The following is a 16,280-nucleotide window of genomic DNA, read 5'->3' on the forward strand; positions in this document are numbered from 1 at the left end:
AATTGAGTTATGTGACAGTAGATTTTATCACATATCTCAAATACTTGAAAAACTCACTTTATACGACGTACTTATCAATGCTTTGATTGAGCGGTGGCACCAAAAAAATCATACATTATACCTTTTACACGGTGAATGCACAATTACCTTAAAAGATGTTACAATAATTTTTGGACTCCTGATAAATAGTTTATCGGTGTTAGGATTTACATATCGCAGCAGTAGTAGCTTTAAAAATGAATTCATGATATAATTTGTAATAGCAGTGACTAAATGAAACCACTAAACACTAAAACAGGGTTTCTATAAAGAATATTTACGAGTCTCTTTAATATTTGTTATCAATACATTGACAAAGTATACTCTTAAATTCTTCATATATTATTACAATCTATGTAGTTTTTATAATACTCTAGGTATAATATTTTAATCAAAAAATGACAATATGTAGTTTATCTGTTTATGTATTTACAATATGCGGTCTGTGTTTTCACAATATGCAATCTGTATATTGTGACTTTAATATTTAAATAATACAACACACAATTTATATATATTTAAAAACAAAATCCGCCCCCTATGTATTGTTGTTGATGATTAAAAAAAATTCTGCTCTGACAATTCGCCCGTGCAAATTCTACGAGTCTCAAAATTTCGCAAAATACTGTAATTTCCAATATTAAAGCATTACACCAAACCTTTTTTCAATATCTAACAAAATAACCCAAAAATTTATCATTTTTCAATTAAAAAAAAAAACATTTTCTTTGTTTTCTTGTGCACGATAAAAACCATTATAGAATATTCTGAAACCAATAATACATGTAAGAAAATAAAAGCGTATTGAACAAGATCCAGATCATAATGGAATCTATTTCTATCTATCTATCTATCTATCTATCTATCTATCTATCTATCTATCTATCATGATTCATTATTCATTATATACACGTTCATGAATCATGCTTGAGACACACGATCCTGCTTGGCGCTAACTGCTAACTGCTTCGCACGATTTCCGATCAAATCAAAACAAGCAACGACCACCTCGTTTAATTTCTCCTTTGGGACTCTCACTGACATACAAACACTCTTCACAAACCACACTCTCTCCCTCCAAATCCAAATTCGAAACCCTAACGATTGGATCAGATCAAAAGAAAATGGGTTCGAGGGGGGTGCCGAAGATGGGTTCGTTCCATTACAGCTTCAGGGAGAAGAAGGAGAGGCTGCTGTCGTCGAGGAACGTGTATGGCTATTCACAGATTGGGGACCCGCTGGTGGAATCCGACGAGGAGGAGGAGCGGGGGACGGGGAGGTGGTGGTGGAGGCGGTGCTCGGACGGGATCGTGGAGGGGTGGAAGATGGCGAAGCAGGTGGCGGCGAGGGCGTGGGAGATGGGGTGTTCGGATCCAAGGAAGTTTATATTCTCCGCGAAGATGGGACTGGCTTTGGTTCTAATATCGCTCCTCATATTTCTGAAGGAACCATTTGAAAGTGTTAGTCGCTACTCCGTTTGGGCCATTCTCACCGTCGTTGTTGTCTTCGAATTCAGCATTGGTGACGTTTTCTTTACCCTTCCTTCTTCTTCTAACATGCAATCAATTTAGCCAATAGTGAAAGCTGAAAACTCATGTGCATGTGTATGTGTTCAGGTAAAATTGTTATTCTAGAATTTGCTAAATAATTTGATATATTACTATTAATTTTAGGAAAAGTTAGGACCACCAATTTTTGTGTTTTCTGATCCGCACTTAACCATCAAAATAAAAGTGAGTGATTTTTTACCATTAAATGTAATTTCACACCATTAAAAATACTATTGATGGCCAATTGATGATTATAAAACACTAAAATTGCTGGCCCTAACATTCCTCTTAATTTTACAAGAAGTCAATTTTTTTGGTGACTTACAAGAAGACAATTATAAACGTAGAAGTTTGCCTGCAGTTATATTTAAGTAAAGTTATAAATATTTTTTTAAATAATTTAATTAGATTATTATTTAATAAATTTTAATTATTAGCTGCACATAAATTTTTATTTTATAAAATTATAAAATATTATTATATTATAAAATTTATGTATACTTATAAAAATTGATCAAATATAAAAGAATTTAGTATTTAAATTGGAATTTAATTTTAATGTCTAGTTCAATAGAAAATAATTTTATATGATATTTAATTATATAACAGTAAAAAATTTTTTTTTTTTATATTGACTTCATAATTAGTTATTAAAAATAACATATGTGATTGTACTACTGCTCAAGATATTTTACATCAAAGTTAAAATCTAATCAACTGACAATAAAAACTGTTCGATAGAAAATCTTTCAACAACGTAATGCTAAATAACACATTATTCCAATTTAATTTTCGTATAATGTGTGAAGAGAATTTATACAAACATCAACAGTTTAAATTGATTGAAGTTATCATATCAAAATTAAGCTCTTTTGTTATAAGTCTTGGTAGTTGACAATAAGTTTGGTCGGTGGGGCAGATGCCACTCGGTATCAAATGAAAATAAGATTAAAATTAAAAAAGCTACAACTAACTTTTCATGGAACTTAAGTATACGCATTTGATAAAATAAATTAACAGTATTAGTGTTGGGAATAATTAATCAAAGTGTCATGCTTTTTAGTGTATTATTCAAAATAAATTCATGATAAATATGTCAAACTATTTTATCAAATGAGATTTTGACAAAAATGATTTTTTCTGGCATTTTTCTTTTGAGATAGCTTAAATGTACATGTCATAATAATTTGGTACTGGGGCCAGAATCACTGTTCATTAATAATGTGTTGGTTGATGGCCCATGAATTCATGATTATTTTTTTAAAGATTATAAAAAAGAAACTCACATAAAATTGCCTTTAGTAAACATTGTGATCAACAGATTAAGTTGACATGGCTTTCTGGTCTAAATTTATGTTATTTAGAACTTTCATGGATTAGTTATTGCATAAATGCCCCTCCTTTTTAATGTTGTAGATGTTATGATTATTAACATATTTTACACCAGTCTATAAATTAAATTTCTCTGCTGCATATTCCAAATTCCGTACTTCTTCATTAAGCTAGGTTCAGAAATCATTGATTAAAGAATATGATTTGCTTAACAAGTTTGCATGCTCTTCTCTGCAGGTGCAACTCTTAGCAAAGGGCTTAACAGAGGACTTGGGACTTTGTCAGCTGGAGGACTTGCTTTGGGAATAGGAGAGTTAACAACATTGGGTGGTGACTGGCAAGTTCTTTATACTATTATCAGCATCTTCATTGCAGGTAAGATAATATTCCAATAATAGCTTCTATTTGCTTATGTTCTTGATTATCTTTGATGGTCATGAAATTATTTTTTCCAAAAACTTAAAGTTGACGGGAAGAGACACATGAATGATTACATTTATAACAGTCATTTCACGCCTCTTTTAGGTTTACGTGAATTTTTTTGCATATGCTTTCTTTATTTTTTTTTGTTGGCCTTATGTTGAAATTCTTTCTTTTGGGTGAACAAGAATCGAACTCTAGACTTTTAAGTCATAGAAGCTCTGATATTATGTCATGAAATTACTTTTCCAAAAGTTTAAGATGATAGAAAAAGGACATGTGAATGGTTATATTTCTAACACTAATGACATGATGTGTGATTGATATAGGATTTTGTGCTACCTATGCTAAACTATACCCGACATTGAAGGCTTATGAATATGGTTTCCGAGTGTTCTTGATCACATTTTGCTACATCATTGTATCCGGATATCGAACTGGAGAGTTTGTTCAGACGTCTATAAACAGGTTTCTGCTCATTGCGATTGGTGCTGCTGTATCTGTTGGAGTAAATGTATGTATATTTCCAATCTGGGCTGGTGAGGATCTGCATAATCTTGTGGGGAAGAATTTCATGGGGGTCGCGAAATCTTTGGAAGGTTCCTCTCTACAACATTTTCTTGATTTCACATTGAACTTTTCATTGCTACTACATAGGTTTGCTGCTTCATAATGTTATTTCTTGGGTTGAATAACTTTCTTTAGGCTTGTTTTTCAGGTGTTGTCAATAACTACCTTAATTGTGTTGAGTATGAGAGAATACCCTCAAAAATTCTTACCTACCAAGCTTCTGATGATCCGCTTTACAGCGGCTACAGATCGGCTGTTGAATCTTCGAGCCAAGAGGAAGCATTGGTATCACATTTACTTCAGTTTACCATCTCTGTTTAATCAAAGTATAATTGGTAATCTTCATGACTCATAGTAACATATTGTTGATTGAAGTTAGGTTTTGCTGTTTGGGAGCCACCTCATGGTCGCTACAGAATGTTTAAATATCCTTGGCATAATTATGTGAAAGTAGGTGGAGCATTAAGGCATTGTGCGTTTATGGTCATGGCTATGCATGGATGTATACTTTCTGAAATACAGGTACTTCTTAATTGCCAAATTCTGTTATAGAGCCTGTGAGTGTTCCCTTTATCTTTTAATGTTTCTTTTCTACAATTTTAATGCTCTTTCTTATTCATGATTTACTTCTTTCAGTTTAGGGTATGTTTGGTTGGACGTTGGAGTGTAATAATAGGCTGATAATTGTTACACATCAAACTTTTTCATGAAACTTTCTACCCCATTTTTACCCCCTAACCAAGCATACCCTTATTTTCTTTTCCCAAAACAATTGATTCCATTGAGAGTTTCTGATTAATTAAGTGGGATTGAAAATCTATTGAATCACTTGCTGATTTAGCTAGTAAGGCTCCCTCTGCAGTGTTGTGGTGCTAAGTTAATAGCACTGCGCGACTCTTAATCTTTAGGATTCCTAATTATGACTATGGTTTGTAAGGTATAGGATTTTGCTTCTGCACATCAAATTAAGTCTTCACAATGGCAATTTGCTAGTTCATTTTTTTTTTCAAATTATTTCAAACAATATATCATTTTTTGTTTCATGAAACAAGCTTAAACCTTAGTTGGGCAAGGGCATTATACATGATTACCACCAAGCACTAACAATTGGTATGCCTAAGCCTGGTCTCTGTTAAAACCTCTCAGAAGAAAAATTCATTTATGTCCCATATGCATTTCAGTTAGACCAAGCGTTGCTTTTATTCCTGAGTTTATGTTTCTTTAATCATACTAACTAGTAACTACCATACTGAAAGGTTGATACCCGTTTCCTCACTTGAGAATATACTCGAGTACTCGACATTTGAGTCGAACGATATAATATCATTTGCACGCATGAGTAACTTAACTGGAATGAGGTCTGCATTGAAAAATTCTGATCCTGACACATGGAAGTTAGATTTCCTTTGATGCTTCCTTTACTCACTATGTTATGGACTTTTCCCTCTTGGGGGGATACAGAAAGCTTCTAATTGTTAAATAGCTCGCAAAATTTCATTTTCAATACCAAGATTTTTGTTTTCTTTTCTGAATAACATAAATGTTATTGTTAGAAACCAGAATAGAGAATGGAGGATAAACGTTTATATCTGAATTGTATGAAATATGATACAAGGTATTTATCGATGCTAAACAAATCAAAATAATAAATACGGTATGGTAATGATTCTAATAGTCAGTAAGATTCCTTTTCGGTTATCAGGCTCCACCTGAGAAGAGGCAAGTTTTCCAAAGTGAGCTGAAGAAGGTAGGCGCTGAAGCAGCAAAAGTGCTTCGGGAACTCGGAAACAAAGTTCAAAAGATGGAGAAGCTGGGTCAGGACGACATTTTGTTTGAAGTACACGAGGCAGCAGAAGAACTGCAACAGAAGATTGATAAGAAGTCTTTCATCCTTGTAAATTCTGAGAGCTGGGAAATTGGAAACCGGCCAAGACCAAAGGGCGAACAACAAGATTTCTCAAACATGGACGATGAAAGACGTTTCTTGGAGTACAAGTCTCTCAGCGAAGCTGTCCTCGACCTAAGATCAGTTAACGTTCCAAAAAATTGGGATGAACAAACTGCGGCGCGACCACCAGGTTTCGTTGAAGAAAACATATACAAGAAACAGCCTTCTTGGCCTGCTCATATTTCCTTTAAGACAGATGTAGTGTTTAAAGAGGAGGAATCAAGGACATATGAAAGTGCTAGTTCACTGTCTCTAGCAACATTTACATCCCTTTTGATTGAGTTTGTGGCAAGACTCCAGAACCTTGTGGATTCATTTGAAGAGTTAGGTGAGAAAGCAAACTTTAAGGACCCTCTTGAGCAAGAACATGTGAGAAGTGGTTGCTGGACAAGGATGTTTGATTGTTTCAGATCTAAGGATTGAGACAGTATCAATGATTCTAAGTTATTAACATTCTTGTTAAGCATTTTTACTTGGGTAATAATGTTTACTTGCACAAAATTTTGTCACATAACTATTGTAATGAAACTGTCAAGTGATTGTCGGATACCTCTGCTGCGATTTTAGGCATTTTTATTTTGTCTATAATGAAATTACAAAGCGTTTTCCCCTGTAACTTAGAAAGCCAAATTGTACTATATTCCTTTTAATTTGTTAAATTTTATATTTTATTTATGAAAAAGTTACCAGAAATATTTTTTTATTTATTTCAAAAATGTTCAATTATTTACTTTTTTTTTTCATTAATTTACCTTATATTATATTGGCTTGCTAGTGAAATACATTCAAGTATTTCCCGATAAGTGAAATATGAGCAAATAAGCATGTGGACATTTCTTTGAATCCCATTTAAAATATAAATGTTAATAAAAAAAATTATGTTTGAATCCAAAAAAAATATTCAAAATATTAAAAATAATAAGAATGGAAATATAAATTGTGTTTCACTTTAAATTTAGGAAAAAATGTGTTTTAACAAGCTTACGAAATTAAAACAACATGATTATTGATTTCTTAAAAGTTATTAAAACTTATTATTAATTCGTTGGCATAACTTTTTTATTTTGAAAAGATGAACCTAACATATAGCGTATAGCTCCCAAAAGTGAAATAGAGACCAAAATTTAGGAATTTTTTTTAAAGTTTGAAGTAATAAACAATGCAATCAAGATATTTGTTATATCCTATTTATTTGACAAACTAAGTGTATGTTTGGTTTAGTTTTTGTAAATTGAGGTTGAGTTCAACTTGATTCTACTAGAATTGATTTTGATTAAAATTAAGTTTGTTTAAAAATAGTTTATATTTAAATACTTTGATTCAAAAGTAATTATAGTTGATAGTTGTTTGGATAATAATGATTAAAATCACTTATAAATGTAAAATTATCAAAAGGGTACAGATTATATTAAACTTTTAATATTATTATTTTAATAATTTTTATATTACAAAATTTAAAATTATAATATATTAATATTATATAAAATATTATCTTAAATATTATAGTAAATTACTCATAATATTAGATATATATACACATAATTAATAATATCTATAATTTAAACTATAATAATAAAAAGTAAACAAGTTTATAAAATTAAATAAAAATAATAATAAGATGTATAAAATACAAAAATGCACTACAACAAATGAATATAAAATGAATATGAAAGATAAAGAAGGTAAAAAAGAGTAGTTGTAAAATAAAATGAAGATAATCATGCATATAAAAAATATGAAGAAGATGATAAAGAATAGTTGAGAGAATAAATTTTGCAATCAATTCTCAACGATAAGAATTGAAAACAAAACCACAAAATATTATTTTAAGTATAAAATTATGTTGAAAAAAAATTATCCAAACAAATTTAATTCAGCATTCAAGACTTTTCAATTATTAAAATTATGTTTCTCAATGCTAATCCAAACATATACTAAATTAATTTATTGCTACATGTATAAATGCAAAATGTAATCAGACATAAAATTACAAGAATCATGATTTAGTTAATTACTTAATTCAATAATAAGTTAGAATAATACTAAATTAGAAAAATAAATAAAAAATAATCAAAATATAAAATACAGCTGCTTCCTTGAACACAATCTAATTCACTAGGTACGACAGGACGAGCTTTATATTGAAACATTTTCATAATTCAGAAGGTACAAATTAAATTTTACTTAATTTAGTAATACATTTATAAACGGGTCGGGCAGAAAGTCACGGGTCAAGCTAGATTTGACTTGAAGATTTCCAGCCAAAAGGCAACGATGAACAATACAAAGAAAATAAAGAGTAAATCCTCAGTTATACCGTGGAAAATGGTGGTTTTCCAGCCAAAGTTATAATAAGTTAATAACAACTCTATCTCTCTCTCCAAACACCGGATCCCCCCTTCTCATTTCTCAATTCTCTCCCGTTTCCTCCAGCCACGTCCATTTCCAACCCTAACAATCTCAAGGTTCTGAAACTTCTCAACACACTTTCCTCTCTCTTTTATTTATTTTTCGCTTTTCATTTCATGTTTTAATATTCTTGTACTCTTTTTACCTGTTACCCTGAGACCTGGCTTAATTTGCGCGCCATTGGTTCAGATCAAGAACCTGATTCTAGATTTGGAAAAAGGAAATCGATCGAAAGTCGTATATTTGGAGATTTCTGATTTTTTTTTTGAGAAAATGAAATTATTGTTTCTTGTTTAGATTCTTTGAGGATCTGGTGGTGCCGAACGAAGATGGCGGCTATGGTGGATCAACCTCTGTATCCGATCGCGGTTCTCATCGACGAGCTGAAGAACGAGGACATTCAGCTAAGGCTGAACTCGATCCGGAGGCTCTCGACGATCGCACGTGCTCTAGGTGAGGAGAGGACCAGAAAGGAGCTGATCCCTTTCCTCAGCGAGAACAATGACGACGACGATGAGGTCCTCCTCGCCATGGCCGAGGAGCTTGGCGTCTTCGTACCCTACGTCGGAGGCGTGGAGTACGCCAACGTCCTGTTGCCACCGTTGGAAACCCTATGCACCGTTGAGGAAACTTGTGTTAGGGACAAATCTGTGGAGTCTCTGTGTAGGATTGGTGCTCAGATGAAGGAACAACACTTGGTTGAGCACTTCATTCCTTTAGTTAAGGTAGTAACCATGTGCATGGCTGTTATTGTTAATGCATTTACCTTTGTGTTTGTGATGCTGAGTTTAGAATGGTTATTTTAAAATGCACTCTTATCTTTAGAGACTAAAGTGCCCAATTGAAGCTGATTTAAGGTAGTAACTAGTGTACGGTTGTTATCATTTTTGTTTCATATCACTCTTGTTTCATGTTGTTGTTGTACAAGGAGTTTGAAATTTGTTTGCTTCAAAGCAGACTCTTCACTTTTAAAGAGTAAAATTACACAATTATAACCATTCGTGGATTGAATCAGTGTTGTAGGATCTTGAAAGATACATGCACCTGAACAAGAGATTATAAATGTAAAACAATCATTTCACTTGATTTTCTCTTTAACAGCTATAATTGGTAATGTACTCCATAAAGTGCATGTGGTACTCTTAGAGCAGTTAAATCCAATTTGAAGTTAGGACCTCTATATTTAAAACAGTGCATTTATTGCTTTATATTGTTTCTGTAATTTTCATTGTGTAGAGGTTGGCTGCTGGTGAGTGGTTCACAGCACGAGTTTCCTCGTGTGGCTTGTTTCATATTGCTTACCCTAGTGCACCGGAGGCAATGAAAACTGAACTGAGGACCATATATGGTCAGCTGTGTCAAGATGATATGCCAATGGTTAGGAGATCTGCTGCCACAAACCTTGGAAAGTTTGCTGCCACTGTTGAACCTGCTCACTTGAAAACAGATATCATGTCTGTATTTGAGGACCTCACACATGATGGTATGTGAAATTTATATATGATTAGTTTCACCACCCCCATCATTAATGTTAAATAAAAAAATCATAAAAGTATACGTATTACATTTCGTCTTAGATATTTTACTGCTTAGTTGGTCTGATCTTGTGTGTTCATATACTGGGTAGTATTACCAAACCTATTGTTAGTTTATCCATTCCTGTTCTTGCAGATCAAGATTCAGTTCGGCTACTTGCTGTTGAGGGCTGTGCTGCTCTTGGGAAATTGTTGGATCTTCAAGATTGTGTTGCACATATTCTTCCTGTGATAGTCAATTTCTCTCAGGTATATTGAGCATTGACTATATATTAAATGGGAAGATTTGTAGTCTATCTTACCATTTTATTGGTATTTTAATAGGAAGAAAAGAAAAAGAAATTGCCAACAATTATAACAAGTTCATGGTTGAACTCCATGCCTGTTAAGTCTATTGTCTTTGTTCAATCATGTATATTCAACCTTGAGTCCTTGACATGAACTAGTAAACACATTACACAATGAGATGATGTCTCTCTTTCTTGCAGCTTTCTCCTTGTATTTGGTTTACAATAATACAAGAATATCCTATGCTGAGTCCTTGTGTGATTACTGCCCTCCATCAAATGTAGCACTTGTAGAATACTTTGTTCTTTAGGCATAATGTTGGCAGTTATTTATTTATTCCGTTTTGATGGAACAATGTATATCTGAAACTTGTATCAACATAAAATTTCTGTTTTATGATATAGAAAATTAATGGGACAGGATTTTTTGGAGGGCCATATATATGTTGGAGAATTCTCCATTTGTTTGTCATATTTATGTATTTTTCAATTTGCACTTATTTTTTAAGCTATTTATTGTTTTTTGAAGTTTGAACCATACCTTGTATACAAATTTTGGCTGGCTAAAAAGCAAATTTTCACCAGGTCTTTTGGATACTGTTGTGTTGTGAGGAAGGCTAGGAGAAACCTTCTTGACAAAGCTGACAAACCACTGCATCTAGAATTGTTGACAGTTGAATGACTTTTCTGGTTGAGTTATGAGTAACCACTGCATCTGGGTGGTGTTCATTAATCATTAGTTGAATGTGTCTTATTCATGAATTATGAATAGCTACCTTGTCTGGAGTTATTTGATAAATGGATGGGATTTAAACCTGGGTGGCAGGTCTGTGGGTGGTGGAATGTCTTGCTTTACTTTTGATTTTTCATTTCATGTTCATAGTCCCATTGTATTTCCATTTTAAAGGCATCTATATGACAATATCTATTTGTAATATAGATAAAAAGAACATTTCTTTTCGTTTTGGCTTGCTTGTGTTGTTTCCAAATTGTGATTCTGCATGTTTTGTTACATATTTGAATTGCTTTTTGACCAGGATAAGTCATGGCGTGTGCGTTACATGGTTGCTAATCAATTATATGAGCTATGTGAAGCTGTTGGTCCTGAACCCACCAGGTAATGTTTCTTACCAGCTGAATGAATGATTGGTTGTCATTATACTTTTGTTTGCTTTTTCCTGATGGTGCTATCTGAAGATCATCCAATTTGATTTATGATCACTGATATTTTGCTAATGTATTTGTTTCCAAGATTCTAATTGATTCTTTATATGGTAATGCATTTTTAGGTCAGAATTGGTTCCTGCATATGTGCGCTTACTGCGTGATAATGAGGCTGAAGTACGTATTGCTGCTGCTGGGAAAGTGACTAAATTTTCCCGAATATTAAGTCCTGAACTTGCCATTCAGCATATTCTACCTTGTGTGAAGGTACAGTTTTCTCCCTGTCACCACAGAAACAGAAGCACTTGCATGCTTCGTACTCAATTTCAATGTTTGAAGATGTGTTGACCAATAAAATCTTCTTGCTATAGGAGTTATCGACAGATTCAAGTCAACATGTTCGCTCTGCCTTGGCTTCTGTTATAATGGGAATGGCACCAGTGTTAGGGAAGGTATTAATCTCTTTCCAAGCACATATGTCATAGCAATATAAAATGTATCTATTATACTCCACTGCTATAAAGGGGAAAAAACATATAGCTTGGTCGTTTGTTGGAACAATAATTTAGAATATTAAGAAAATCTTTTCAAGTTTGTTGACCATTAAATTTCTTCTAAACATTTATAACGTTGCCCCATGACATCTTTATTCAAAATTTTTTGGAAGATCTTTCTTGATGAATAGGCTGAATTTTAGGTGTTTAAGGTACCTTATATTTGTATGCCAACTTTTTTGCACTTAATCTCACCATCTGAGTTTCTGGATCCTCACGCTTTCTTGCAGAGCATAATCCTATGATTTTTTCTTATTCACAATTTTCCATTAACATGTAATGAGGTGAGATTGTCATACCTAAATACTTCTGCAGTATATGTCTTAAGATGGATTTGGTCTGTGTTCTCTCCAATGTGCAAGACCAATACATATAGTAATTAAAAGACATGGCAGAAGGTTGGTGGAAGGCTTTGATACCAATTGATAAGAATTTGGGATAACCACAGAATGAAAACTAGCTATTGTGTTATATATTCTATGGCCAGATCAAACCCCACTAAAATCCCATACTTCCGTTATGGTACTGATGTCATAATCTGCAATTGGATCCCAACATACTTTAATCTAACACTTGAAATGGTCCCCTTATGTAATTCAATTCTTGTTAAAAATCAGTTGATGCGTGCTACTTGTTGAAGTTAATGTGGTTTTTTGATGGTTGTAGGATGCAACAATTGAGCAACTTCTTCCTATCTTCCTTTCTCTTTTGAAAGACGAGTTTCCTGATGTTAGGTTAAACATTATTAGCAAGCTTGATCAAGTGAACCAGGTTTGTGGCTCAACAGTGATTATTATTTCATAATCACAATCGTCATTCCAATCATTATTATCTTTCATATTATTCTCTCTGATGATGCTTTGTAATGTACATGGTGAATGCAGGTTATCGGTATTGACCTGTTATCTCAATCCCTGTTGCCAGCTATCGTTGAACTTGCTGAGGATCGGCACTGGAGAGTTCGACTTGCAATCATAGAATATATACCCTTACTAGCAAGTCAGCTGGGTGTAGGCTTTTTTGATGATAAGCTTGGAGCTCTTTGCATGCAGTGGCTAAAAGACAAGGTTTGTAAAGCAACCAAATTGTGATCTAATGTATTCCCATTTTATTGGGTATAACTGAGTTGACTAATATAACTCTTGAAACCTTTCATCTTGGATACAGATTTTCTTTTTTACTCTTATATCTTAGTACTTGGGTTCTATCTGTTATTTCTATGTAATATGCTTTGAAAAAATGTCTCTTTGGCTTTAAAAAACGAGGGTAGAAAGATACTGGTGTGACAGGCTATAAGAGGGATAGAAGTACCAATTTGAAACTAGATATTTTAACAGGGCAGTTATTCTCGGAGAAGGCTTTCCTTCTAAGGCATGTTGAGACTAGAAAGCCACATTTCACTAATGTTTTGGTTTTCTGTTTTCTTTTAGTTTGGAGGATTTCTTTTCCTTTGCTTATTCTCTGTATGTTCCCATCCTAATGAAATGCAGTTTGCAATTTCATTGGTAATGCCATCTGCCAAAGGACTAAAGGAAGATGACATGCCTTGTATTTGGGGGAAGATTTTAATAGTATCTTCCATTGATTCAGCCAATTATAACTGTCTTAATCCAAGTCAGAAAAGTTGCAATTTATGTTGTAGAATACTGACTTTATTGATTGCATTGATTGGTTGTAGGTATATTCAATTCGTGATGCAGCTGCTAATAATGTAAAACGCTTAGCAGAAGAATTTGGACCAGAGTGGGCAATGCAGCATATCATTCCCCAGGTTTTTTAGCAGATGAATTTTGGTTATTTGATATGCATCAGCAATATGTTTTACCTTAAAATGTAGAAGCATATTTTAGTCCCAGGATGTCATTAATAATGTTGAGGGAACAATCAGGCTCTGAGATCATATTTTTCACATCGGGGATTGAGCACATGCTCCCATACTTGGGTAGTTTAATTACTTGTGATATATAGCTGATTCAATAGCATCTGAACTATTCTTGGACTGTGGTACATAGGGTAAAATTCTGCTGTGTCAAATTTGAGTTGCAACTTGCAATAATCTTACTACACAATCTGAATGCTTATAACATTTGCAGGTTTTGGACATGATTAATGATCCGCATTATCTGTATCGGATGACTATTCTGCATGCTATTTCACTCCTAGCTCCTGTTCTAGGCACAGAAATCACTACTTCAAAACTTCTTCCCCTGGTCATTAATGCATCTAAAGATAGGTAAAATTGCTGAATTCTCACTGCTGTTGTGTATCTTTTATTTGAACCAAGTGCTCATGGAATGTCTGTCTTGCAGGGTACCCAATATCAAATTCAATGTAGCTAAAGTGTTGCAATCTCTCATTCCAATTGTTGATGAGTCGGTAAGTAGCCCATTTAAGTTTGTCTTTTATGTTACTTCCATGGATTGTAATTCCATTTATGGTGAATTGGTTTCTCTTAAAAGTTTAAATTAGTAGTTACTGAATTAGCATAGGTTAACATATTCCTTGGTAACTGTCACTTGGAAAACGTTATCCAATTACTTCTCACCAGACTTCTATTTTATCTTAGTGTTTTGATAGAATGCAAAATTCTTTATTATAATTACATACCATTTGAACAATGAAGGTTGCTGAGAGCACCATCCGTCCCTGTTTGGTTGAGCTCAGTGAGGATCCAGATGTTGATGTGAGGTTTTTCGCCTCTCAAGCATTGCAATCTAATGATCAAGTCCAGATGTCCAGCTAGATCAATCAGCATTTTATCTTTAGATTTTGTTTTTTCCCCTTCTATAATTTTTTTCAATTTCTTACTAGATTGGCATGGCCAGCTTCTTGATTCCTTTGTATCACATCTCTGTTGTTGAGATCGTATTTTTAATTTGTTGTATCTGATATCTATACTACCAGGTTCTTTGTAGTAATGGAACATTGTCCGGAAGTAAGATGGGTTGAATTTTGACGTACAATCACTAATTTTATCATGCCACACTAGAAGGTGATCATTTTGTATGAACTTTCATGATTTCCAATACTATGAATATATTTAAATTCTGCATAAAAGATGTACATTGATGAATTCTAGCGGTTGTTTAAGTTGAGTGATATTCATACAAAAATCTGAAAAGATCGTGATTAAGGAATGACATTTCTAATCATGATAGATATGCATGTTGCTTCTCATTATTGTGTTTGGATGGAACATAAAGTTATTGACGAGCAATGATGGGAAAAGAATGGAACGGTTATTAGTTATTACTTGTTACTAATCGTAGATAATTTTCTGTATTCGCAGAAGCCAAGATAAAACGTTGAATTACATACTTGGCTAAATACGCGTGTAAAGAATCACCAAACTGGCACATAAATAGCGAAACATAAATAACGAAACGCAGCCATTAGCTGAGTAAATCGCCGTGGTGGTTCCTGTCTGAGTTTCACTCAATTATCTAATTTGGCATGGAGATCTCAATTTTATTATTAGTAGTCTTTATTATTAGTAGTCTTTTAGATAGAGTTTCGGACACTATAATGGTCCCTAAAATCCTTTTAGGTACTGAGTCAAGTATTAGACTGTTGATGGGATTATCTTTTGTTTAGATTGTCCCAACGACTTAGGGTCCGTTTGGAAACTCCAAAAACTACTTTTTTTTAGCTTTTGATTTATAAAAAGTTACATTAATAGTGTTTGGTACAATTTTTTAGATAAATTTTTAATTTTTCAAAAAGTTATTTAAGAGCTTTTGAAAAAGTTAAAAAATGTGACTTCTCCTATTTTCAAAAGCTATTTTATCACTCCTATTTAATGCACAACTTTAAAACAAAGACTTCTATAATAACTTTTCAAATACAAAATAACTTATTTAAAAGTTGTTATTAATAAAAGGCTCAGGATTCGGTGGTCCAGGAACCTTTGGACCACTTAGTGGTCCAAGTAAAAAACATGTTTTTTAAGATTTTTTAACAACTGTTACATAGTCCTTTAACTAATTTTAATTATAAATTGACCCTATATATTTTATATAATTATAAAAACGATTTTTTATTTTATAAATAATTAATTTATCATAAATTTATCATGTTCATTAACAATCAAATACAAAAACAACAACAATTAGATTATCCATGGATCCAAATTTTCTTAAAATATTACATTCGATCCGAGACGTTCTTGAGGAGTCATAAAATCGTGTTTCGCTGAAATCCAATCGATTGGATTTCAGTTTATCACTAAACAATCGATTGTATATTGCTGGTAAGCATGGTTTTGCATAAATCAATCGATTGGTGAAAGTAACCAATCGATTGAACAATGAATTAAATGTGAAATTTATGTAATTCAATCGATTGGTCACGGCTAAACAATCGATTGGTCTCAATATTCAATCGATTGGTTACGGCTAAAAATCGATTAAACTTTGCACGTAACTTCTAATTCAATCGATTGGTTTGAAACTTCAATCGATTGGAAAGTGTCC

The 16,280-nt window shown here is 33.1% G+C and overlaps 2 protein-coding genes across 2 annotated transcripts; both read left to right on the plus strand.

Annotated features, from left to right (window-relative positions):
- The first annotated feature begins 781 nt into the window (after window positions 1-781).
- LOC107644320 (aluminum-activated malate transporter 9-like) lies at window positions 782-6,475 on the plus strand. Its single transcript, XM_016348160.3, has 6 exons — window positions 782-1,560; window positions 3,159-3,296; window positions 3,671-3,940; window positions 4,060-4,196; window positions 4,287-4,433; window positions 5,614-6,475. Exons 1-6 carry the CDS (start codon window positions 1,164-1,166, stop codon window positions 6,280-6,282), a joined length of 1,758 nt encoding a protein of 585 aa, XP_016203646.1. The 5' UTR covers window positions 782-1,163; the 3' UTR covers window positions 6,283-6,475.
- Window positions 6,476-8,085: 1,610 nt separating this feature from the next.
- LOC107644321 (uncharacterized) lies at window positions 8,086-14,865 on the plus strand. The gene is made up of 13 exons (XM_016348161.3): window positions 8,086-8,324; window positions 8,566-8,993; window positions 9,505-9,751; window positions 9,940-10,052; window positions 11,128-11,207; window positions 11,380-11,521; window positions 11,626-11,706; window positions 12,475-12,579; window positions 12,693-12,875; window positions 13,487-13,579; window positions 13,902-14,041; window positions 14,118-14,184; window positions 14,432-14,865. The coding sequence occupies exons 2-13, from the start codon at window positions 8,598-8,600 to the stop codon at window positions 14,549-14,551; spliced, it is 1,767 nt and encodes a 588-aa protein (XP_016203647.1). The 5' UTR covers window positions 8,086-8,324; window positions 8,566-8,597; the 3' UTR covers window positions 14,552-14,865.
- Window positions 14,866-16,280: the final 1,415 nt, after the last annotated feature.

The sequence above is a fragment of the Arachis ipaensis genome, chromosome B5 (genome assembly GCF_059453495.1).
Source record: "Arachis ipaensis isolate K30076 ecotype BB chromosome B5, ASM5945349v1, whole genome shotgun sequence".
In the NCBI taxonomy this organism is placed as follows: domain Eukaryota; kingdom Viridiplantae; phylum Streptophyta; class Magnoliopsida; order Fabales; family Fabaceae; genus Arachis; species Arachis ipaensis.